Source organism: Solea solea, chromosome 11, assembly GCF_958295425.1.
Source record: "Solea solea chromosome 11, fSolSol10.1, whole genome shotgun sequence".
Lineage (NCBI taxonomy): Eukaryota > Metazoa > Chordata > Actinopteri > Pleuronectiformes > Soleidae > Solea > Solea solea.
The window spans coordinates 1385221-1411956 of NC_081144.1; the positions used below are offsets into that span (position 1 = coordinate 1385221).

The following is a 26736-nucleotide window of genomic DNA, read 5'->3' on the forward strand; positions in this document are numbered from 1 at the left end:
TCACTCCATTGCCACACATAAAACTTTATCTAAGGACACAAGAGCTTCTGTAACAGTTAATACATCAGTATGTAGAAGCGCTTTAAGTGAAATATATATAAAATATAATTATTATTGTCAAATTTACCGTTTTACAAAAAAAATCAAATTGGAATAATTTAATTTACATTCATAAACAGAAAACAATAGTTTTATTGGTTGAATATGATGCTTGATTAATTTCTGACTTCTCAGAGAAGAAGCCGGCTCAAATTTGAGTAGAAAAGGGTGAATTAATTTATAATAATTTTAGTTTTAAACAGGTTTTTGATTAACTGAAGGAAACATGATAACAACAACATCTACCTGGAGCACAGCTTCTGCAGGTCAAGCAACGTTTGAGTCCACTGAAAACATCGTTGAAGGTTCCGTCTTCACAGGGATTACACTTAGTGCTGGATTCATCCACACAGTCTGCTCTTACATACTCTCCTGAGGAAAAAAGAAAGAAAGAAATCAAGTTTAAGCTGCTGTCAGAGATGTTGTGTTACTTTTTATTGCCAGTTCTCTGATGGCAGGGTTTTGGGTTTTTTTCCACCAACAAACAGCCAAAACAAATGAATGTGTCTGTGGACATGCTGAAATATCCTGATACGGAGACAAAACACTCGTTTTGATATTGTATTTGGAATATGTGTATTTTGATTTTGTGGTTCATTTTTGTTTGTGTTATTAATGTTATTCCACATTTCGGCTGCTGTAAAGCAAGGGCCTTCACCTTTATAGCTTATTCTCTGGCTACAAGAACAAGACTGCAGCCGTTACTCTAACGAAAATAACAATACTAAATAGAATGAAAGGCACAGAAAGAAGAACAATCTAATAATATCTGCCCCTCTTTCACAGTATGTCAGTACACAATCCAGTGTCACTCCTGAGGGGGTAAAGGCCTGCACATTCTCCACAAGAACACAGACGTTCTGTTCTCTTTCTTGCAGCTCGTTCTCGACACATCGTCCGGGCAGATTCTTTCTTGTGTGGTGTCCGACAAATATTGTGTGATTGTGTGTGGTTAATGTGGAAACGTTGTCATTCCCTATGAGGATTTACCAGATGTCTGCACTTCTCGAGTTTCTCGTGAAGTATGTAATGTCCTGGCCACAACTAACTTTCTTCTTGTCTCTGTTCTTGCAGAGTATGTACAGGCCTTAAGACTGACGTCAGTATAAGTTTGTCATTCTGGTTAAGCATGGTTGATCACTCGGAGGAATCTTACCAGGTGGACACTTCGGACAGCACTCAGTTCCCGCCCAGTAATCTGATGGATTACAACGTGTACGTCCTCTGCAGACACTGATCATGCAGAGCTGTGGAGAACAGAGCAAGGTTTTTTCCCCATCTCTTGATCAGAAATGTTGACATGACTGACGACAAGAGGCGAGGTGTTCAAGGAAAAAGGAAGAAGAGGATACCCCGAGGATGACGAGACCAAAATAAGCTCTTTAGCTTGTTATAGCTACTGTTGCCAAATCAACTCCCATTGTGAAGTGTTTAATCCACAGACGTCAACTGCCACCAGGCTCTTATTGGAGGATACAGCTGCCAATCACACTGGTGACCGTCCGTCCATCCATCCATCCATCCATCATCCATCCATCTTCTACCACTTTATCCTACACAGGTCGTCAGTTCATCACATAGAGTCAAACAGCCATCCACGCTCACACTCATGGCCAAACTCCACTAACACATAAAAAACCCTCTACTGAGTGGGTGATGACATCTATGCTTGAGTTAAAAGGTAAACAGCAAACAGTAAGAGAGAGATGAGGTTAAAAATACGTTACCAACAAAGATGCTGCTATTAAAGGTTTTCTCACAGAAAACATTTTGACAGAGTGTTTGGCGGAGTTTCTTGTGCTGAAGACACCATCTCAATTAGATCTGTGCTGAGGGAGATATAAGATCTGTATATGAAGAGAACAAAGAAGAAAACTTTAAAAACTAACAGTAAACTCCAACAGAGCCCAGTGTTGTAGTTTGAATTGTGTATGTACTTGTGTCAATGTTTGTTTTTGTATGTTCTTTTCTCTCTTTCTTTTTATCTATGTAGTATTTTGGTTTTATAACAATGTTATTTCTCTTGTATGTAAAAAAAGGCTCTCGTCTCAGCAGGTTCTACAATCTAAGTGATTTATTCCCAATTATTCACCGCGATAAAGTGAGCTGCAGTTAGATTTCTGCTACATAATTGGTAGAGTGAACATGGTACTGACAGCCAGTGTTCAGACAGACCTCACTTTCACATCATATGTCAAACATCTTGTCACAAGATATTTATTACACATGAAGAGAATATTTTTAGTTTTCCTTTTTATTTCCACTCAGGTTTTCCAAGACTTAAGTTTCTCCAATCTGAGACTATGGAGGAAATTTATCATATCATTATCTCTGAAGACTAGTCTGATAGGTGCAGTCAATGCTGAGTTGAGCCAATGGGAGGGAGTCTCCTATAAAAAGAAAGGGGTTGGGCTGCTCCCATTAAGGTCGTACAATAGTACACATGTGGGGTTCTTAAAATGTGACCAAAAAACATTATTTTAATTATTATTATTATTGTTGTTGTATTAATTTGATCACAAACAATGCAGTTTTCAGAGTAAAGTGTATCATTTACATGAACAAGATAAACAGGCTGACAGAAACATGAAACATTAACAAGAAAACTACAATATCACCCGTGAATGACAGTGAAATATTTTGGCCACCAGGTGGTGCTTAATGACCCTAAAAAAAAAAGTATCTTTTGTGAACATTAAATGATCAATTATTCAATAATCTACGTATGAATAAACTTATTATGCTTCTTGACCTTTTGACCTCAAGATGTCAAACCAACTGTATAACACAGATATGAACATCCATCATGTGCCACAAGGCTTATTTTTCAAATATATCTCTTTGTCAAGTTTTCACAATAAAGTTTTCACAATTTTACTTCTGCAGCGATTACTGTCAAGATGTTCCTATTGAGACTTTTTGTCAGGTTTCCTGACACAAGTTAAGAAACTAAAGTTGTGCACATTCTCCTGTAGTATTCTGTTTAATCTCTCAGCTAACAGCTAACAGCCATTATTATGTTGGAACATCTTGACAGTAATCGCTGCAGAAGTGAAATTGTAATTATTTTAATTGTAAAACAAAATGACGAAAAGATATATTTGAAATATAAGCCTTGTGGCACATGAGGAATATTAATCTATATGTTGCACAGTTGGTTTGACATCGTTCACCCAAATGGTTGAAGCGCATAATAGTGTAACGCCTACACACAGTAGGCAGCAGACGTATCTCTTTTAACAAGACGACTCTTTATTCAGTCATGAACACGGGTTGATGTTTCGGCCGCAACCCACGCCTCCAGAACATGAACACACTTCCATAAATTCTTGACCAAGACACAGACTTCGCGCATGCGCAAAACACACGGAATCACTCGTAAAAAACCTTAAAGGAACAGTAACAGTTTTGTCAACACACACATTGAAAATGCAACTAACACATGCCTTTCAGGATTGTTACACAGCCCCCCCAACAGTTAGTTCCTCGTCCCCGAGGGAACAATAAAGTCCCTGAAGCGCGGGGGTAACTGACGCGGCCTCCTAGGCCGTCTAGGACTGGCAGAGGGGTCAGGGAACCCCCTAGACTGGGGAGTTGGGCCACCCAGGGGGAAAGACGGTTCATTCTGTGGGCTCATGACCACCGGAGCAGGAGGGGGCGGAGGCCGTCCTTCTGAAAAGGCAGGAAGAGAATGTCCTCTGTATGGTGCCAGTCTGTCTCTATGCAGGACCGCCCTTCTGCCTCTAGGTGGTAACTGCACACGGTAGACCACTTCCCCCACCCTCTCTAACACTCTGCAGGGCCCCACCCATTTACTGTCCAACTTGGGGCACCGTCCTTTTTTTCTTTTTGGGCTGTAAACCCACACCAGTTCACCAGTGCTAAAATGCCTCCCTTTTGTGGTGACATCATAATCCCACTTCTGACACCAATGTAACGCCTACACACAGTAGGCAGCAGACGTATCTCTTTTAACAAGACGACTCTTTATTCAGTCATGAACACGGGTTGATGTTTCGGCCGCAACCCACGCCTCCAGAACATGAACACACTTCCATAAATTCTTGACCACAACACAGACTTCGCGCATGCGCAAAACACACGGAATCACTCGTAAAAAACCTTAAAGGAACAGTAACAGTTTTGTCAACACACACATTGAAAATGCAACTAACACATGCCTTTCAGGATTGTTACAATAGGTTAGAATTTTAATTTTGAAAGGCAAACGTTAGTGTTATTTCCGGTTTGTTAGTGTTATTCCGGTTTGTTACCTTATCTCTTTAAAACACGATAAACGTTAAACAAGTGTTTTTAACCTTTAGCATTTAAGCCTTCAAGCTCACTAAGAGCGAAAGGTATTTGGTTTTTGTTTTAAACAAAAGAAACAGTCCACATTTTAAATACTGTTTACTGCTTTTGCCGTCTCTCTCTCTCTCTCTCTCTCTCTGTTACACAAGAAGTAAACACGTAAGACTACAGATTACGGAGTACTACAGACTACGTACTACTTACCTTCACGAACAGTCAGGTTCTTCTATTTATTCAGACTAAGCCAGTCGTCACGTGAAGTTCTGATGAGGTTTATTAGTGAAACCAAGAAGTTTCAGGTCGAATATTCAACACGCACGATCCAAGAACGAAGCACTAGCAGCCGTCAGCTGGGGGACGTATATTGGAACCGGATAGAGCACCGCCCCTCTACCTTGAAGACAATTTTGTCATGGTGGCCACTCGTGGTACTGCATCAAAAAAGCAATTTTCCCATTGAGCACAACAGTAAAAGAGACGCCTGTAAAACTGAGACATGGACACAGGCATGTATAGATCTTTATATTCTTAATTCATGGAGTTTCACATTCGTAAAACCTTCGTAAAGGCCATAAAAAGCCCAGAAACATCTTAATTCCCAGAGTGACGTCACAGCTGTGTACGAGCACAGCAAAGCGCGGTCATGTGGCGTCTCGGGAACGGCGCTACTGTCAGGGAACCGTACGATGTGAAAACTTTATGAGAAATATGAATAAATGAAGGCAATGATGGGTTTTCTTTTACATTTAAAAAAAATTATAACAACAAAGCAGGTTTTAGTGATTTATTAGTCGCTCATTAGCATTTATTTTCAAACCTATTATCGATGTATTTAGAGCTGCTGTGTGAATTCATACTGACATCGTGAACACGGGGCAGATGACGGTGTGAACTGTGGAGCTGTGAACACATGAATTCGAGTTGGAGATAAAGACGTTGAGTGAAAGAATCTGGAGTTATAAAACTACTTTTAACACCTTTTCTCCCGTTTATTGGAGAAGGGGCACGGTGCTTTTCACACAAACTGGCTTATAGCAGGGCCTGAAAAGAAGCTGGCGAAACACCGGTACAGGCAACGCATCGAGGAACACTTCCGTGACAACAACACCCGCAACATGTGGAAAGGCATCAGGACCATCACCGACTACAAGCGTAGTGAGCACGAAAAACAGAAAATAATTACTCAGAAAAACAGAAAAAAATTCTTCTTCATGTAACATATGGGACGCTAGGACCCAGGTCACCAGGTGGGGAACCTAGCAACAGCAGCCTCACAGTACATGAGACTAGGATCTCGCGGGACTTTGCAAGTCCACGTTTGTTCTCGTAGCTCACCCTCGTCCATGCTCCTGTTGCCGGCGTCGCAGGTCTGAGAAGAAAAGAGTGTGTCGGTTGGTGCCATGAGGGTTAAACTGCATTGTACCTCGTACCTGTAGGCCTTACCTCGTAGCAGTTTAAGATATTAATCATCAGCACTTTATGACAAGCAGCATTAGCTGTCCCAGTCAATCTACTGTATTACCTGGATGCGCTACAGCTTAGCTCAAAGCAGGCTGAACTGGCGACACACGTCGGCAGGGCAGCCACTGTTCTCTCCTCCCAGAAATCCTTATAATTAGTGTCTCCATTTTTGTTTTGTTGCGCTTACCTTGATAGTTGTGACCATCCACCTTTCCATGGTGTCGTAGAATTTAATGTTTGCTCTGGAAGTGTGCAGTGCCTTCGAACCTTTAAGTGTGCAGTGTCTTTTAAGTGTGCAGTGCCTTCAAACCTTTAAATACATAACAGTATTCACCTGGTTATGTGTGTGTCCAACTCTAGGTATCAGCCTTATCAAATACAAAAGTATTGATTTTATTGTTGAGGGGATATTGTTAAAATAAACTTTATTTTTGTACAACTTCAAGAGCCTCTGCTTGTCCTTGCCCTAATAGGTATTAACCTGAGTGGGGAGTGGTTGCTGTAGATTAGTCACACTGCGTGTAGTCCAGGGTCTCTCCCCTTTAAAGAGAGTGGCGTTGTCATACACAAGTAATCCTAGTGCCGGTCACATTCAAATAAAATTAAATCCAAATTAAATATCAAAATCTTTCCGTGGCCCCATTATTTAACTTCCTATTTTTGATCTGAGCAATAAATCGAAAGTACAACAAATGACACTTATCACTTTTAAATTACCTCCGTAGTCTCAGATTGGAGAAATTTAAGTCTTGGAAAACTAAAAATATTCTCTTCATGTGTAATAAATATCTTATGACAAGATGTTTGACATATGATGTGAAAGTGAGGTCTGTCTGAACACTGGCTGTCAGTACCATGTTCACTCTACCAATTATGCAGCAGAAATCTAACTGCAGCTCACTTTATCGCGGTGAATAATTGGGAATAAATCACTTAGATTGTAGAACCTGCTGAGACGAGAGCCTTTTTTTACATACAAGAGAAATAACATTTTTATAAAACCAAAATACTACATAGATAAAAAGAAAGAGAGAAAAGAACATACAAAAACAAACATTGACACAAGTACATACACAATTCAAACTACAACACTGGGCTCTGTTGGAGTTTACTGGTAGTTACCTGCATAGTTAGAAGCCTTCAACAGGACACTTCCTTCCTTTAATCCTTTGATAGTTTTCTTCTTTGTTCTCTTCATATACAGATCTTATATCTCCCTCCTCAGCACAGATCTAATTGAGATGGTGTCTTCAGCACAAGAAACTCCGCCAAACACTCTGTCAAAATGTTTTCTGTGAGAAAACCTTTAAAAGCAGCAACTTTGTTGGTAACGTATTTTTAACCTCATCTCTCTCTTACTGTTTGCTGTTTAACTCAAGCATAGATGTCATCACCCACTCAGTAGAGGGTTTTTTATGTGGTAGTGGAGTTTGGCCATGAGTGTGAGAGTGGATGGCTGTTTGACTCTATGTGATGAACTGACGACCTGTGTAGGATAAAGTGGTAGAAGATGGATGGATGATGGATGGATGGATAGATGGACGGACACCAGTGTGATTGGCAGCTGTATCCTCCAATAAGAGCCTGGTGGCAGTTGACGTCTGTGGATTAAACACTTCACAATGGGAGTTGATTTGGCAACAGTAGCTATAACAAGCTAAAGAGCTTATTTTGGTCTGGTCATCCTCGGGGTATCCTCTTCTTCCTTTTTCCTTGAACACCTCGCCTCTTGTCGTCAGTCATGTCAACATTTCTGATCAAGAGATGGGGAAAAAAACTTGCACTGTTCTCCACAGCTCTATGATCAGTGTCTGCAGAGGAAGTTCAGCTTGTATTCCATCATATTACCAGGCGGGAACTGAGTGCTGTCCGAAGTGTTCACCTGGTAAGATTCCTCCGAGTGATCTTTCATTCTTTTTAGTATTGTTATTTTCGTTAGAGTAACGGCTGCAGTCTTGTTCTTGTAGCCGGAGAATAAGCTGTAAAGGTGAAGGCCCTTGCTTTACAGCAGCCGAAATGTGGAATAACATTAATAACACAAACAAAAATTAACCACAAAATCAAAATACACATATTCCAAATACAATATCAAAATGAGTGTTTTGTCTCCTTATCAGGACATTTCAGCATGTCCACAGACACATTCATTTGTTTTGGCTGTTTGTTGGTGGAAAAAACCCCAAAACCCTACCATCAGAGAACTGGCAATAAAAAGTAACACAACATCTCTGACAGCAGCTTAAACTTGATTTCTTTCTTTCTTTTTTCCTCAGGAGAGTATGTAAGAGCAGACTGTTCGGATGAATCCAGCACTAAGTGTAATCCCTGTGAAGACGGAACCTTCAACGATGTTTTCAGTGGACTCAAACGTTGCTTGAACTGCACAAGCTGTGCTCCAGGTAGATGTTGTTGTTGTTACCATGTTTCCTTCAGTTAATCAAACTTTGTGTAAAGTAGCTTGTTTAAAATGTAATTAGAGTAAAAGTTACTTTATTTGTAACGAGGTTCTTTTCTTGTGTCGTGCAAAAAGGACAAGGGGACACAAATTAATTGTAATTAAAGGTAAACCTTTACAAGTTAAAGTCAAAATAAAATCTGTAAACACATAATGTATCAGTCAAAATGGGTCAAAGGTCACAGATGCTTTCACTTTCTCACTCAGTCAGGGACTCAAACTGACTCTGATTAAACGCCTCAAACGTACGTCTTTAGTGTGGAGACACACAAGAGGAAGTGATGCAAATGTTATTTTACACTTCTTAGACTTTGGCCCCTAAAGGTCAGAATCAAAACTATTTCTGTACATGAAGCATTTTCTAAAAATGTAGACTTTCTTTCTTGTAATTTTCCATTTTTTTTTTATTTATTGTCTTATTTTGAATGTACATTTTGATATAATGTTGATGTCGCTCCATTATTTGGAAATGAAATGTTTGTTCACTGTTGTTTCCCATGTTTGTGAAACTTTGATATTTACATTCATGTGTTTTTGATTCATACGTAGATTATTGAATAATTGATCATTTAATGTTCACAAAAGATACTTTTAGTGTGATTAAGCATCACTTGGTGGCCAAAATAAATCTTTCAAAAACCTGTTTAAAACTAAAATTATTATAAATGAATTCACCCTTTTCTACTCAAATTTGAGCCGGCTTCTTCTCTGAGAAGTCAGAAATTAATCAAGCATCATATTCAACCAATAAAACTATTGTTTTCTGTTTATGAATGTAAATTAAATTATTCCAATTTGACTTTTTTTGTAAAACGGTAAATTTGACAATAATAATTGTATTTTAGTATTAAATTGCTTAAAGGGCTTCTACATACTGGTGTATTAACTGTTACAGAAGCTCTTGTGTCCTTAGATAAAGTTTTATTTGTTGTAATGGAGGAAGTTTGCGCTATGCAGCTCTACCTGTGCCTTTGTGTGCTGTCAACAGCTTCTGACCTGAAGACAGTCAGTCCATGCACAAGAACACGGGATGCACTCTGTGAACCTCTGGAAGGATTCTATTGTGTAAAATCCAAAGGCTTAAACTGTGAAGCAGCAGAGAAACACCGCCAGTGTAAACCAGGACAGTACATCAAAGTTAATGGTATGTATACGTGTGTGTGTGTGTGTGTACATATATATGTATGTATACATATATACACATATATATGTATGTATACATATATATGTGTATATATGCGTCCTTGTAAACTGCACACACCTGCGATGCATAGGCTTGATTGCATTCCTGTGTAAAACAGAGAGAAAGGGAGAGAGGCACACCTACACAACCCCGCCCACTGGGGTCGTCACAATATGTATATAACATGTATCTAATGTATGTTTATGTTTATAACGTGTTGACATTGCATGAGGTCGTGTCCAACTTGACACTGTTTTAATGACCTAAGAAGTGAAGTGAAAGAGATATAAAGTGAGAGATGAAGTGACTCTAAGAGATAAAGAGCTCCACTCTGATCACATACCCTGGTATGAACAGTATTTCTGAAGTACCACAAGAGGAAGCTCACTTTTGAGAAAGCACACAGCTGTCATGTGAATTGAGACTAATTTACAGTCACATCTGTATTTATTTGGAATTAGTAAACAAACATTTTCCAAGTAAACTTGATTTTATGTGCGTTATTTAGAACGCAGGCGCGAGTCACGACCTATTTGTGTGTCCCGACCCAGTGTTTTGGAACCACTGAGCTGGACCGCCTTTTAAAATGGGCTGGTGATGGAAATTCACTCAAAAACACGTCGTCCCTCCCTCTGGTTTTATTTTTAATGTTTTCTTTGACACTTTGAATGTTTGTGTCGGATGTTTTGATGTGATTTTAAACTTGTATCCCATCATTCTGTGTTCACTCCTCACTGTATGTGTCATTTGCATTTGTACAGGAACAGCGTTGACAGACACAGTTTGCGCTGACTGCAGTGCCGGGACATTTTCAGATGGGACGTTCACCACTTGTCGGCCGCACACGCAGTAAGTGACGCTTTCACGACACGTCCATCCTAAATCAGTCACAACATTACATTTTGTATTTGTATTCAGAGTGTGGACGTGGGACGGGTGTGGCCTTGGACACTAGACAGAGGGGAGCAGACTGGGTTTGGACAAACATCCAGAAATGACTTTTTGGGCTTGGAAACTTGTCAAACTGACATGGAAAATTCAAGTTCTTTCAGTGAAATAGGGTGTGTCCATGGGGCCCGTGGAGGATAAAGCGGTAGAAGATGGATGGATGGATAGTTTAGTATTTGCTTCCTCCTGTCGTGTAACGATAACTTGCTGTTTTCTTGCTGTAACCATAAATGAAGTCTACAAACACCTGTGGCTGGAGTCACCGTGGACGCTGGAGTCACCGTGGACGCTGGAGTCACCGTGGGCGCTGGAGTCACCGTTGATGCCAAAGTTGCAGTAATATTTGTGATTGCTGTCTTGCAGCAGGTTTTAAACTGACGGACAAAACATTTTTCACAAAGACTTTTGTGAAAAAGCCACAGTGATAATACTTTACACACAGTCAAGGTGGCATTTCAGGGCAGCTGATGTTTTTTATTCATCATCTCCTCAAACAAAAGTACGAACAAAACACTTTCTCACAGAACCAATCTGATGGCATAAACATAAAAGAATATAGACAAATACAGTGCTTAAAAAAATGTATTAGGCCACCACCCAAAAGCCACAGCTGCCCTAAATTAGCAGCACTTGTAATTATCAAAATAACCTTTTATGTTTCCGTTTTCCTACTTTTAATGCTAAAACGTAATCATTGTTACCCATGGACTTTAAAATGTACTGTTTCACAAATAACAACCCAGAAGAAATAGTATTTCTTGATTAAGGCGTCAAATGAGTTATTTGCTTCAGATCCTGAAGAGAAAAATGAGTTTTACTGTTTGAATGTTATAATCTCACAGAGAAGAAGGCCCAGTGAGCCGTCTCAAAACAAAAAGGTTTCCTGTTTTCCTTTCACAGTCCACTCTTTCACTTCCTTTATCCTGAAAATGATAGCTAATGCTGACCACACCAAGCCTCAAACACTTTCACTTACAGTATCATTGTCCAATAGTCTAATATTACCATGGTGTATGTGCAAAATGTGCATGTTCACACTTCCTTATTTAACCATTAAAAATCTCACTGTTTTAAGTTTGTGCTGACACCTAAAACAACAACAAAGTGACTTCAACTTCTACCAAAAGAAGATTAAGATGTGTGAAGACTGTAGGCCGGACAAAAGTTCTACCTAAAAGTTAAAGTTTTAAAGGGGAAAACAAAAAAAACAGAAAGTGTCAAGCAGGACCAAAAGTGTTCAAAATAGTAATAACAAAGAAACAGCGGAAGAAAATGAAGCCTAAATATGGGAAGGAAAAACTGTCCCCTCATGGACTGATCTATTTTATAAGGACTTTTTGGAAAACAATCCTGAAACAGGTGCAGTATGTGGACCCACATGCAGCACAATACAGCGCAGGACAGTTAGGAACAGTCTTTATTAGAACCACAGCATGTGAAGGCACTCGTTGACAGAGCTCACCAGACAGTCTATGGAACAGGCAGACAGAAACCTGAGACACTGCTGAGGCAGAACTGTGGTCGCAGACAGAAGGCTGAGGTTCAGGGTTCAGGGTTCAGGGTTCAAAAGTCAATCCAGAAACAAACACTGGAGAGTCTTGCATGAGGACTAAGAACAATGTGGCAAAGTAGTGAGTGAGGAGCTGGAGAATACAGGGAGGACTGCAGGAGATGAGGAGCAGCTGTGATCACAGGTGAGTGGTGTTGGCTTGATGAGGAGGTGTGTCTTGGCAGATAGAGTGGGGAGGAGTCAGGTGAGTAGAAAACTGTGACAAACCCACGCTCACTCACACTCATATTCAAATATCAGCACGTTAAGAAGAGTCACAGCCGTAAACAGAATTGTCAATTTTGTCTGTGTCTCAGCACAATGTTCATTTGATGGATGCAAAGCTGAGAAAACAAGAACCGAAATCAGCAGATTTGGGGAAGTTACACAGCACAAAAATGAAAGAAGATGTAGACCAGCGAAGGGCTCCACAATGACATAAAGCTTGAGCTCACGTTGACTTAAAAAGTCATGCGTCATCAACAAATAGATCCTTTTGCTAATTCATTTACACACAGACACTGGAATAAAGATTTTGGCTGCAACACATCTATCTTGATGCCACAGGTCATGTGGTAGAGAAAATACCTGAACTAAACAAACAAGTATTGTACTATGCTCTAGTTTTGCCCCTTTGACCCCTCTCAGTAGTCGCTGACTCGCTCTTCTCGTGACAGGCCTGCGTTTGAGCTGTGGTTTGGTCAAACACTCCATCCTGCAGAAGAAAAAGTACCTGAGACCATGCAGAGTTCATTTCTAAAATGTTTTCCTCATCAGAGAGAAGATATTTACTGTAGAGCACATTGACCGACATGATCTGCCAGTGCAGAGCCTGGATGAGAAACGAGATAGCTCTGCTGGTCACTCCAAGTCCAGATCAAATGGATTTCAGTCCAACTCAAAACCAAAACCCAAATGTCTACATTCAAGATTCAAGATTCTTTATTGTTATTATGCAAGCATAACAACATTTCCTCCTGAGACTCTCAGCACACATTAAAATGTCATAAATAGATAAAAGCACTTATAGAACAATAAAAAAGTAGCGTTGCCCGGGTGGGTGGGGTCTGTTGCTATCCGTCTGGCCCTCCTCTGGAGTCGTGCGGTGTAAACAGAGTCCAGATCAGGTAGACGGCGGCCCACAATCCCCTGTGCAGTTCTCACCACCCGGACTAAGTCCTTCCTGTTTTGAGACTTTTTTTTTTATAAACAACTTTATTGAAATACGGTTACATTACAGAAGTGACAAAAGAAACACATTGCATTAGTGAACAAACAGAGCAAAAACAGGAGAAATACAATTTTGCCAGGGTAACTGATGAGTTATTAAAAAGAGAAAGAAAAGGAGGACCAAACATTGACAGTCTTAATTACTTTTTTGTTGTTAGAGCCAGAAATCAAAGAAATATAATGTACAACTTCATGGGTAAAAGGGACAAAATTAGGTTTTTTACCACTGAATTTACATTTATGAATATGGAATTTTGCCAACATAATCAATAAATTTATAACAAAGTACATATTCTCTCTATTTTGAGTTCTATAAAAGCAAAATACTACATTCTCCCATAATAAAATAAGTCTTTATAAATATTGTCAATGATGAATCTGCTGAAGTTTTGCCAAAATGATCTGGTGTGTGAACAAAACCAAAATAAGTAATGTCTGCATGCTGTAACGATAGCGATTGTAACAGCAAGCAAGACGCAGCGATTTTCTCCCTTTTTTCTTTTTTTTCCTTTTTTTCTTTTATTTATATGTACAGGTTATAACATTGACAATATAACATTGTCTCATTTTCAACCAAGAAACGTATAAGATAAACTATATGATCTCTATATATTAGTATTTATCTGTTTTTTAATCTTTAAATGACTCTGACAAGTTGCACACAGCTTTGCTCATTTGAAAACGTGTGACCTCAGTTCTACAATTGTTAAGATAAAAGATTTAATGATGAATAATATTTTTCATGTTTAGAGATTAGAAGTTCTGTTGAATCACAGTCAACAGTGTCATTTGATTTTTGTTTTATTTCAGTTAGCCTGCATATATTTTAGGACAGGGAAAGTCTTAAAGGCAAATGCAGTCCAGTTCATTACTACTTGATTCTGGATTAATAATGTTTCCATGATAAAAAATACAAAATGCAATTTTATTTTACATTTTCTCTTATAGAGCAACACTACGTTCAGTGAAGGAGCAGACCCTGAGCTGAGGAGATGCGACTCGGAGACAAAGGGGAGCTACGCAAAGCTTGTGTCCCATCTGCAGGGACACCAAAAGACAATGGTGGAGTACGGTGGTAAGTCCTAAATTATCAAATATTTTTTCATTTCAACGCTGAAAGGCTTTAAATTCCCCATGAGCCTTATGTATTATTAAATGTGATGTTATTTCTGTTTGTCCTGACCATGGATAACTGTGACCATCAAACTATTCAACTCGTCCATTTGAGTATCAGAAACTCAAAATAAGTAAAGTAAAGTAAACTAATGCTGGAGCCATTTCATCTATGTGTACTGTACTTCATGTGTGTAGAATCTTAAGTCAATGTGTATTTTATTTTCACTCTTGTTGAGAATTTAGATATTGAGAAAAAGTTTCAAGATTCCTGCATTTTTATAGATGCCCCTGATAATATTGATTGTTCTCAGAAGTAATGTAACAATTTGCCTCTCAGACAGGCTTATCTGTATATCCATTTAGGGCAGTGATGTTACTGTGGCCAAACAAGTTGCCAGCCAGGATGACGCCTCTTATCAGAGCAAGTGCAAATAATCAGGGAAAGAAAATGTCTTATTCAAAGTTCTTAATCACATGTATTCAGTGTTGCATATTATGTGTAATTTAATTTTAGGAAAGGGCCCAACAAGCCCAACAGAAGCGACGCGAGGCATGTTGTCTGTTAACCAGTGTAATCACAGAGGATCAGGGCATGCTGCAACACCTTAAAGTGAGTGACAATGGCATTTAGTGTGGTGTTTGTGTATTTGTATATGAATACCCAAAATAAATTCCTATACAATTTTTATAGAACATCATCACAGGCAACACGGTGTCTCCTTGGGCCAAGAAACAGGACAGGGTCATCCTTCTTTTTGAAGATGATGAACAAGTGGACAAAGTCATGCACTTCTTGTCTGAAGTACTCGAACGTACTGAGACAGACAAGAAGTCTGCAGATCCAGTGGCATTCGTAATGGATGTACTTTTGCCAGAGGTGAGATCTCAGACACTGACACTGATTTGTAGACTACATGTTTTATATGACTGCATATGTCTGTCTCCTTTTAACACATGGTCACTGTCTAACACAATCTTCTGTCTAAATCTTAATCTTCATGCCACAGGCAACAGTATACGCCCTCGGAGCTGTTCACTCCATCTCCCTGGACAAAGCCAAGGAGATGTACATGCGTGGCACAGAGTTTGACTCAAGGTAAGCAGGATAGTTTAGGAAACTGTTAATCGAATTTTCAGTTTATATCTTATTATGTATTTGAGTGTCTTTAACGACTTAATTATTTTGCTATATCATTTTGTCTTGTCAGCGACATAACCCAGCTTGGGGAACAGCTTCAGAGCCACATTTCCTCAAAAGCGAGGCAGAAACTGGATAGCTTCCTGAGCAATTACAAGAAAGCCTTGGAGTGTGAGGAATTCCTCAGGTGCCTGTAATCCCTGGGTAGTGAATGTGTCTGCTGGATAGTCTGTTGTGTATAAAATAAAGAAAATATATCATTCAACACTTGTATTCATTACATGGATTTGAAAGTTATACAACTTTCTGTGCAGAATCAAGGGTTTCAGTGCATTTGTTTTACTTTCATCTAAAGACCTACTGATGTCCAACTGGCTGGGTTTGATTCAGATACCAATGTTTCACATATCTTCCTGGAAATAGGTAACATCTCCTTAATGACATACTCAGCAGATCTTGTCTACTTAACTTCTGTCACCACCACCTGGACCACACCAGCACAGAATTGTAGGAGGGTTTCTTTCAGGTTAAAAACCTGATCAAGTAGACTTTTATTAGTTCTAATCGTTGTTCTGTCCAGTTGAACAACATGTCAAACTACAGACTAATAAGACATTCAATAACTGTAGGCCTATATTAAACACACCTTTTTGTAACATACAGGTTGCCATGATGTTGGAAGTTTGCAAAAACAAATGAAATTATTTAAAGTGTGTGTTCAAAGTGGAATTTGTGATATTATATTGTATAAACGTGATATTATATTGTATAAACATTGTATAAACGTGATATTATATTGTATAAACGTGATAATTATATTGTATAAACGTGATCATTATATCACATAAACGTGATATTATATTGTATAAACGTGATATTATATCACATAAACGTGATATTATATTGTATTAACGTGATATTATTTTGTATTAACGTGATATTATTTTGTATAAACATTGTATAAACGTGATATTATATTGTATAAACGTGATAATTATATTGTATAAACGTGATATTATATTGTATAAACGTGATAATTATATCACATAAACGTGATATTATATTGTATAAACGTGATATTATATCACATAAACGTGATATTATATTGTATAAACGTGATAATTATATCACATAAACGTGATACTATATTGTATAAACGTGATAATTATATCACAAAAACGTGATACTATATTGTATAAACGTGATAATTATATCACAAAAACGTGATACTATATTGTGTAAACGTGATGTTCAAAGAACTTTTCCAATCGGCATTTATATATTTTAGCAGTTTGGCTATAACATTTCATACTTTACAAAGTTACATTAATTATTCACAAATTTCACAGAAAGTACATTTCTGTGTTCATAAAAGTCAACACGAGTATTTATTCTTCTCTATTCCTGTCGCACACCGGGATAAAAGTCTCTTGTCAACAAGTGTCTATGAGATACGCGTGTGTAAATAAAGTTTCAATAAAAGAAGACGTTATCACGTTAGTAAACGTCATCACGTTTCAGACGCAGTCTCTTGAGAGCCAATCAGAGTGTCGTGTAGTTTGAAGGGGCGTTTCGTTGAGTAAAGGGGCGTTCCGTGAGTGAAGGGGCGTTTCGTTGAGTAAAGGGGCGTTTCGTTGAGTGGTCTGCGGGTCTGCAGCTGGACCTACTTGGACTGTGTCACTGAAGAGACTGCGTCTGAAACGTGATGACGTTTACTAACGTGGTGATGTTTACTAACGTGGTGACGTTTACTAACGTGATGACGTTTACTAACATGGTGACGTTTACTAACGTGATGACGTTACTTTTATTCAAACTTTATTTAAACACGCGTATTTCACAGACACTTGTTGACAACGGCCGTTTCTCAATACTCAAGTAAGCAAGTATGTACTTGAGAATTACGCTGGGAATATATACTTGCCAAGTACGGGAGTACACAAGTACGCACAAGTATGGATATTGAGAAACGGCCAGAGACTTTTATCCCCGTGTGCGACAGGAATAGAGAAGAAAAAATACTCGTGTTGACTTTTATGAACACAGAAATGTTCTTTCTGTGAAATTTGTGAATAACTAATGTCACTTTGTAAAGTATGAAATGCTATAGCCAAACTGCTAAAATATATAAATGCCGATTGGAAACAGGCACGTAGTTATTTCAACATTTAATTATCACGTTTACACAATATAGTATCACGTTTATGTGATATAATTATCACGTTTACACAATATAGTATCACGTTTATGTGATATAATTATCACGTTTACACAATATAGTATCACGTGTATGTGATATAATTATCACGTTTACACAATATAGTATCACGTTTATGTGATATAATTATCACGTTTACACAATATAGTATCACGTTTATGTGATATAATTATCACGTTTACACAATATAGTATCACGTGTATGTGATATAATTATCACGTTTACACAATATAGTATCACGTGTATTTGATATAATTATCACGTTTACACAATATAGTATCACGTGTATTTGATATAATTATCACGTTTACACAATATAGTATCACGTTTATGTGATATAATTATCACGTTTACACAATATAGTATCACGTTTATGTGATATAATTATCACGTTTACACAATATAGTAACACGTTTATGTGATATAATTATCCCGTTTACACAATATAGTATCACGTTTATGTGATATAATTATCACGTTTACACAATATAGTATCACGTGTATGTGATATAATTATCACGTTTACACAATATAGTATCACGTGTATGTGATATAATTATCACGTTTACACAATATAGTATCACGTGTATTTGATATAATTATCACGTTTACACAATATAGTATCACGTTTATGTGATATAATTATCACGTTTACACAATATAGTATCACGTTTATGTGATATAATTATCACGTTTACACAATATAGTAACACGTTTATGTGATATAATTATCCCGTTTACACAATATAGTATCACGTTTATGTGATATAATTATCACGTTTACACAATATAGTATCACGTGTATGTGATATAATTATCACGTTTACACAATATAGTATCACGTTTATGTGATATAATTATCACGTTTACACAATATAGTATCACGTGTATGTGATATAATTATCACGTTTACACAATATAGTAACACGTTTATGTGATATAATTATCCCGTTTACACAATATAGTATCACGTTTATGTGATATAATTATCACGTTTACACAATATAGTATCACGTGTATGTGATATAATTATCACGTTTACACAATATAGTATCACGTTTATGTGATATAATTATCACGTTTACACAATATAGTATCACGTGTATGTGATATAATTATCACGTTTACACAATATAGTATCACGGTATGGAGACTATGAAAATATGGGAGTCACTTGCAGGTTGGAGGTTCTCTCGAGAGTTCTCGATAATTCAGTAAAAAAATTATTCCGAAAAACAAGAGGGGAAAAAAATTAGCACGAAAAAGAGAAAAAAATTACTCAGAAAAACAGAAAAAAATTCTTCTAATAAAATTAAATCCAAATTAAATATCAAAATCTTTCCGTGGCCCCGTTATTTTTATTTCCTATTTTTGATCTGAGCAATAAATCCAAAGTACAACAAATGACACTTATCACTTATAAATTTCCTCCATAGTCTCAGATTGGAGAAACTTAAGTCTTGGAAAACCTGAGTGGAAATAAAAAGGAAAACTAAAAATATTCTCTTCATGTGTAATAAATATCTTGTGACAAGATGTTTGACATATGATGTGAAAGTGAGGTCTGTCTGAACACTGGCTGTCAGTACCATGTTCACTCTACCAATTATGCAGCAGAAATCTAACTGCAGCTCACTTTATCGCGGTGAATAATTGGGAATAAATCACTTAGATTGTAGAACCTGCTGAGACGAGAGCCTTTTTTTACATACAAGAGAAATAACATTGTTATAAAACCAAAATACTACATAGATAAAAACAAAGAGAGAAAAGAAAATACAAAAACAAACATTGACACAAGTACATACACAATTCAAACTACAACACTGGGCTCTGTTGGAGTTTACTGGTAGTTACCTGCATAGTTAGAAGCCTTCAACAGGACACTTCCGTCCTTTAATCCTTTGATAGTTTTCTTCTTTGTTCTCTTCATATACAGATCTTATATCTCCCTCCTCAGCACAGATCTAATTGAGATGGTGTCTTCAGCACAAGAAACTCCGCCAAACACTCTGTCAAAATGTTTTCTGTGAGAAAACCTTTAAAAGCAGCATCTTTGTTGGTAACGTATTTTTAACCTCATCTCTCTCTTACTGTTTGCTGTTTACCTTTTAACTCAAGCATAGATGTCATCACCCACTCAGTAGAGGGTTTTTTATGTGGTAGTGGAGTTTGGCCATGAGTGTGAGAGTGGATGGCTGTTTGACTCTATGTGATGAACTGACGACCTGTGTAGGATAAAGTGGTAGAAGATGGATGGATGATGGATGGATGGATGGATGGATGGATGGACGGACACCAGTGTGATTGGCAGCTGTATCCTCCAATAAGAGCCTGGTGGCAGTTGACGTCTGTGGATTAAACACTTCACAATGGGAGTTGATTTGGCAACAGTAGCTATAACAAGCTAAAGAGCTTATTTTGGTCTCGTCATCCTCGGGGTATCCTCTTCTTCCTTTTTCCTTGAACACCTCGCCTCTTGTCGTCAGTCATGTCAACATTTCTGATCAAGAGATGGGGAAAAAAACTTGCACTGTTCTCCACAGCTCTATGATCAGTGTCTGCAGAGGAAGTTCAGCTTGTATTCCATCATATTACCAGGCGGGAACTGAGTGCTGTCCGAAGTGTTCACCTGGTAAGATTCCTCCGAGTGATCTTTCATTCTTTTTAGTATTGTTATTTTCGTTAGAGTAACGGCTGCAGTCTTGTTCTTGTAGCCGGAGAATAAGCTGTAAAGGTGAAGGCCCTTGCTTTACAGCAGCCGAAATGTGGAATAACATTAATAACACAAACAAAAATTAACCACAAAATCAAAATACACATATTCCAAATACAATATCAAAATGAGTGTTTTGTCTCCTTATCAGGACATTTCAGCATGTCCACAGACACTTTGTTTTGGCTGTTTGTTGGTGGAAAAAACCCCAAAACCCTACCATCAGAGAACTGGCAATAAAAAGTAACACAACATCTCTGACAGCAGCTTAAACTTGATTTCTTTCTTTCTTTTTTCCTCAGGAGAGTATGTAAGAGCAGACTGTTCGGATGAATCCAGCACTAAGTGTAATCCCTGTGAAGACGGAACCTTCAACGATGTTTTCAGTGGACTCAAACGTTGCTTGAACTGCACAAGCTGTGCTCCAGGTAGATGTTGTTGTTATCATGTTTCCTTCAGTTAATCAAACTTTGTGTAAAGTAGCTTGTTTAAAATGTAATTAGAGTAAAAGTTACTTTATTTGTAACGAGGTTATTTTCTTGTGTTGTGCAAAAAGGACAAGTTACAAAATTAATTGTTTGTAATTAAAGGTAAACCTTTACAAGTTAAAGTCAAAATAAAATCTGTAAACACATAATGTATCAGTCAAAATGGGTCAAAGGTCCCGTTCTCACTCAGTCAGGGACTCAAACTGACTGATTAAACGCCTCAAACGTACGTCTTTAGTGTGGAGACACACAAGAGGAAGTGATGCAAATGTTATTTTACACTTCTTAGACTTTGGCCCCTAAAGGTCAGAATCAAAACTATTTCTGTACATGAAGCATTTTCTAAAAATGTAGACTTTCTTTCTTGTCATTTTCCATGTTTTTTTGATTTATTGTCTTATTTTGAATGTACATTTTGTTATAATGTTGATGTCGCTCCATTATTTGGGAATGAAATGTTTGTTCACTGTTGTTTCTCATGTTTGTGAAACTTTGATATTTACATACATGTGTTTTTGATTCATACATATATTATTGACCAATTGATCTTTTTTATATATCACAAAAGATACTTTTAGTGTGATTAAGCATCACTTGGTGGCCAAAATAAATCTTTTAAAACTAAAATTATTATAAATTAATTCACCCTTTTCTACTCAAATTTGAGCCGGCATCTTCTCTGAGAAGTCAGAAATTAATCAAGCATCATATTCAACCAATAAAACTATTGTTTTCTGTTTATGAATGTAAATTAAATTATTCCAATTTGACTTTTTTTGTAAAACGGTAAATTTGACAATAATAATTGTATTTTAGTATTTAATTGCTTAAATAGCTTCTACATACTGGTGTATTAACTGTTACAGAAGCTCTTGTGTCCTTAGATAAAGTTTTATTTGTTGTAATGGAGGAAGTTTGCGCTATGCAGCTCTACCTGTTTGCACACACACCACATACATACCTTTTCATCTTCAGTCATGTGATTGATTCCTTTAGTGATTACCTCACTTATTTTTCTTGTTGATTGTTTACTTCATGTCTGATGATTGTTTATTGTTGATTGTTTATTTATGTTTACTGCCTGTTTTGCACCGTGGGTCTGAGAGGACTGCAATTTCATCTGTGCTGTATGTCGTACATATAGTACATTTGACAAATAAACTACTTGAACTTGAACTGTGTGTTGTTGACAGCTTCTGGCCTGAAGACAGTCAGTCCATGCACAAGAATACGGGATGCACTCTGTGAACCTCTGGAAGGATTCTATTGTGTAAAATCCAAAGGCTTAAACTGTGAAGCAGCAGAGAAACACCGCCAGTGTAAACCAGGACAGTACATCAGAGATAATGGTATGTATATATACATGTACATGTGTATGTACATATACATGTATATATGTATGTATACATATATATGTGTATATATGCGTCCTTGTAAACTGCACACACCTGCGATGCATAGGCTTGATTGCATTCCTGTGTAAAACAGAGAGAAAGGGAGAGAGGCACACCTACACAACCCCGCCCACTGGGGTCGTCACAATATGTATATAACGTGTATCTAATGTATGTTTATGTTTATAACGTGTTGACATTGCATGAGGTCGTGTCCAACTTGACACTGTTTCAATGACCTAAGAAGTGAAGTGAAAGAGAAAGAAAGGAACGCATCTCATCAACTGCTGAAACCACATCCGATGCAAATGCTCTGTGAAAGAGATATAAAGTGAGAGATGAAGTGACTCTAAGAGATAAAGAGCTCCACTCTGATCACATACCCTGGTATGAACAGTATTTCTAAAGTACCACAAGAGGAAGCTCACTTTTGAGAAAGCACACAGCTGTCATGTGAATTGAGACTAATTTGCTGTCACATCTGTATTTATTTGGAATTAGTAAACAAACATTTTCCAAGTAAACTTGATTTTATGTGCGTTATTTAGAACGCAGGCGCGAGTCACGACCTATTTGTGTGTCCCGACCCAGTGTTTTGGAACCACTGAGCTGGACCGCCTTTTAAAATGGGCTGGTGATGGAAATTCACTCAAAAACACGTCGTCCCTCCCTCTGGTTTTATTTTAAATGTTTTCTTTGACACTTTGAATGTTTTTTTGGATGTTTTGATGTGATTTTAAACTTGTATCCCATCATTCTGTGTTCACTCCTCACTGTATGTGTCATTTGCATTTGTACAGGAACAGCGTTGACAGACACAGTTTGCGCTGACTGCAGTGCCGGGACATTTTCAGATGGGACGTTCACCACTTGTCGGCCGCACACGCAGTAAGTGACGCTTTCACGACACGTCCATCCTAAATCAGTCACAACATTACATTTTGTATTTGTATTCAGAGTGTGGATGTGGGACGGGTGTGGCCTTGGACACTAGACAGAGGGGAGCAGACTGGGTTTGGACAAACATCCAGAAATGACTTTTTGGGCTTGGAAACTTGTCAAACTGACATGGAAAATTCAAGTTCTTTCAGTGAAATAGGGTGTGTCCATGGGGCCCGTGGAGGATAAAGCGGTAGAAGATGGATGGATGGATAGTTTAGTATTTGCTTCCTCCTGTCGTGTAACGATAACTTGCTGTTTTCTTGCTGTAACCATAAATGAAGTCTACAAACACCTGTGGCTGGAGTCACCGTGGACGCTGGAGTCACCGTGGACGCTGGAGTCACCGTGGGCGCTGGAGTCACCGTTGATGCCAAAGTTGCAGTAATATTTGTGGTTGCTGTCTTGCAGCAGGTTTTAAACTGACGGACAAAACATTTTTCACAAAGACTTTTGTGAAAAAGCCACAGTGATAATACTTTGCACACAGTCAAGGTGGCATTTCAGGGCAGCTGATGTTTTTTATTTATCATCTCCTCAAAAAAAAGTACGAACGAAACACTTTCTCACAGAACCAATCTGATGGCATAAACATAAAAGAATATAGACAAATACAGTGCTTAACAAATGTATTAGGCCACCACCCAAAAGCCACAGCTGCCCTAAATTAGCAGCACTGGTAATTATCAAAATAACCTTTTATGTTTCAGTTTCCTCCTTAACCGGATTTATACTTTTAATGTTAAAACGTAATCATTGTTACCCATGGACTTTAAAATGTACTGTTTCACAAATAACAACCCAGAAGAAATAGTATTTCTTGATTAAGGTGTCAAATGAGTTATTTGCTTTAGATCCTGAAGAGAAAAATGAGTTTTACTGTTTGAATGTTATAATCTCACAGAGAAGAAGGCCCAGTGAGCCGTCTCAAAACAAAAAGGTTTCCTGTTTTCCTTTCACAGTCCACTCTTTCACTTCCTTTATCCTGAAAATGATAGCTAATGCTGACCACACCAAGCCTCAAACACTTTCACTTACAGTATCATTGTCCAATAGTCTAATATTACCATGGTGTATGTGCAAAATGTGCATGTTCACACTTCCTTATTTAACCATTAAAAATCTCACTGTTTTAAGTTTGTGCTGACACCTAAAACAACAACAAAGTGACTTCAACTTCTACCAAAAGAAGATTAAGATGTGTGAAGACTGTAGGCCGGACAAAAGTTCTACCTAAAAGTTAAAGTTTTAAAGGGGAAAACAAAAAAAACAGAAAGTGTCAAGCAGGACCAAAAGTGTTCAAAATAGTAATAACAAAGAAACAGCGGAAGAAAATGAAGCCTAAATATGGGAAGGAAAAACTGTCCCCTCATGGACTGATCTATTTTATAAGGACTTTTTGGAAAACAATCCTGAAACAGGTGCAGTATGTGGACCCACATGCAGCACAATACAGCGCAGGACAGTTAGGAACAGTCTTTATTAGAACCACAGCATGTGAAGGCACTCGTTGACAGAGCTCACCAGACAGTCTATGGAACAGGCAGACAGAAACCTGAGACACTGCTGAGGCAGAACTGTGGTCGCAGACAGAAGGCTGAGGTTCAGGGTTCAGGGTTCAGGGTTCAAAAGTCAATCCAGAAACAAACACTGGAGAGTCTTGCATGAGGACTAAGAACAATGTGGCAAAGTAGTGAGTGAGGAGCTGGAGAATACAGGGAGGACTGCAGGAGATGAGGAGCAGCTGTGATCACAGGTGAGTGGTGTTGGCTTGATGAGGAGGTGTGTCTTGGCAGATAGAGTGGGGAGGAGTCAGGTGAGTAGAAAACTGTGACAAACCCACGCTCACTCACACTCATATTCAAATATCAGCACGTTAAGAAGAGTCACAGCCGTAAACAGAATTGTCAATTTTGTCTGTGTCTCAGCACAATGTTCATTTGATGGATGCAAAGCTGAGAAAACAAGAACCGAAATCAGCAGATTTGGGGAAGTTACACAGCACAAAAATGAAAGAAGATGTAGACCAGCGAAGGGCTCCACAATGACATAAAGCTTGAGCTCACGTTGACTTAAAAAGTCATGCGTCATCAACAAATAGATCCTTTTGCTAATTCATTTACACACAGACACTGGAATAAAGATTTTGGCTGCAACACATCTATCTTGATGCCACAGGTCATGTGGTAGAGAAAATACCTGAACTAAACAAACAAGTATTGTACTATGCTCTAGTTTTGCCCCTTTGACCCCTCTCAGTAGTCGCTGACTCGCTCTTCTCGTGACAGGCCTGCGTTTGAGCTGTGGTTTGGTCAAACACTCCATCCTGCAGAAGAAAAAGTACCTGAGACCATGCAGAGTTCATTTCTAAAATGTTTTCCTCATCAGAGAGAAGATATTTACTGTAGAGCACATTGACCGACATGATCTGCCAGTGCAGAGCCTGGATGAGAAACGAGATAGCTCTGCTGGTCACTCCAAGTCCAGATCAAATGGATTTCAGTCCACCTCAAAACCAAAACCCAAATGTCTACATTCAAGATTCAAGATTCTTTATTGTTATTATGCAAGCATAACAACATTTCCTCCTGAGACTCTCAGCACACATTAAAATGTCATAAATAGATAAAAGCACTTATAGAACAATAAAAAAGTAGCGTTGCCCGGGTGGGTGGGGTCTGTTGCTATCCGTCTGGCCCTCCTCTGGAGTCGTGCGGTGTAAACAGAGTCCAGATCAGGTAGACGGCGGCCCACAATCCCCTGTGCAGTTCTCACCACCCGGACTAAGTCCTTCCTGTTTTGAGCCTTTGTTTTTTTTTTATAAACAACTTTATTGAAATATGGTTACATTACAGAAGTGACAAAAGAAACACATTGCATTAGTGAACAAACAGAGCAAAAACAGGAGAAATAAAACTTTGCCAGGGTAACTGATGAGTTATTAAAAAGAGAAAGAAAAGGAGGACCAAACATTGACAGTCTTAATTACTTTTTTGTTGTTAGAGCCAGAAATCAAAGAAATATAATGTACAACTTCATGGGTAAAAGGGACAAAATTAGGTTTTTTACCACTGAATTTACATTTATGAATATGGAATTTTGCCAACATAATCAATAAATTTATAACAAAGTACATATTCTCTCTATTTTGAGTTCTATAAAAGCAAAATACTACATTCTCCCATAATAAAATAAGTCTTTATAAATATTGTCAATGATGAATCTGCTGAAGTTTTGCCAAAATGATCTGATGTGTGAACAAAACCAAAAGAGGTGTAAAACAGTTTGTGGGTGATTTTCGGTGCTCTACGTCCATGCTCCAGCTGCTACAACACCGCAGTACTTCCGTCACACCGCAGTACTTCCGTCACGCCGGGGGCGGTGTTTTGACTGTGCGAGAAGCTTAACGGCTGTTACTTCGTACTTGGATTCTGTGGATATCGCTGGGCGGAAAACGAATGCAAATGTTTGTTGAATATTCGACCTGAAAC

At 38.2% G+C, this 26736-nt stretch overlaps 2 protein-coding genes and 1 long non-coding RNA gene across 5 annotated transcripts; all 3 read left to right on the top strand.

The window, feature by feature from the left end:
• Positions 1–7245: 7245 nt before the first annotated feature.
• LOC131468173 (tumor necrosis factor receptor superfamily member 14-like) lies at positions 7246–13184 on the top strand. 2 transcript variants are annotated; one of them, XM_058642161.1, is made up of 4 exons: positions 7246–7756; positions 8145–8270; positions 10271–10358; positions 10694–13184. In XM_058642161.1, exons 1-4 carry the CDS (start codon positions 7636–7638, stop codon positions 10833–10835), a joined length of 477 nt encoding a protein of 158 aa, XP_058498144.1. In that variant the 5' UTR covers positions 7246–7635; the 3' UTR covers positions 10836–13184. The 2 variants fall into 2 exon arrangements, with proteins under 2 accessions (XP_058498144.1, XP_058498145.1); XM_058642162.1 differs by having other exon boundaries at positions 10428–10834.
• A 976-nt stretch (positions 13185–14160) lies between these two features.
• LOC131468177 (uncharacterized) lies at positions 14161–15448 on the top strand. The gene is made up of 4 exons (XR_009241683.1): positions 14161–14311; positions 14867–14962; positions 15044–15229; positions 15360–15448. It is a non-coding gene; the product is annotated as an uncharacterized LOC131468177 (long non-coding RNA).
• A 4184-nt stretch (positions 15449–19632) lies between these two features.
• LOC131468172 (tumor necrosis factor receptor superfamily member 14-like) lies at positions 19633–24061 on the top strand. 2 transcript variants are annotated; one of them, XM_058642159.1, is made up of 5 exons: positions 19633–20343; positions 20727–20852; positions 22106–22261; positions 23107–23194; positions 23530–24061. In XM_058642159.1, exons 1-5 carry the CDS (start codon positions 20223–20225, stop codon positions 23669–23671), a joined length of 633 nt encoding a protein of 210 aa, XP_058498142.1. In that variant the 5' UTR covers positions 19633–20222; the 3' UTR covers positions 23672–24061. The 2 variants fall into 2 exon arrangements, with proteins under 2 accessions (XP_058498142.1, XP_058498143.1); XM_058642160.1 differs by lacking the exon at positions 23530–24061 and adding an exon at positions 23264–23515.
• The last annotated feature ends 2675 nt before the right edge of the window (positions 24062–26736 follow it).

What these genes read in the sequence shown, in the direction of transcription:
- LOC131468173 (XM_058642161.1), top strand. Translation starts at nt 7,636, where the DNA reads ATGGGGAAAAAAACTTGCACTGTTCTCCACAGCTCTATGATCAGTGTC. An exon ending in CTGTCCGAAGTGTTCACCTG is followed by an intron (nt 7,757 to 8,144) that starts GTAAGATTCCTC and finishes TTTTTTCCTCAG; the next exon opens with GAGAGTATGTAAGAGCAGAC. An exon ending in ACTTGTCGGCCGCACACGCA is followed by an intron (nt 10,359 to 10,693) that starts GTAAGTGACGCT and finishes CCATAAATGAAG; the next exon opens with TCTACAAACACCTGTGGCTG.
- LOC131468172 (XM_058642159.1), top strand. Translation starts at nt 20,223, where the DNA reads ATGGGGAAAAAAACTTGCACTGTTCTCCACAGCTCTATGATCAGTGTC. An exon ending in ACAGTACATCAGAGATAATG is followed by an intron (nt 22,262 to 23,106) that starts GTATGTATATAT and finishes GCATTTGTACAG; the next exon opens with GAACAGCGTTGACAGACACA. An exon ending in ACTTGTCGGCCGCACACGCA is followed by an intron (nt 23,195 to 23,529) that starts GTAAGTGACGCT and finishes CCATAAATGAAG; the next exon opens with TCTACAAACACCTGTGGCTG.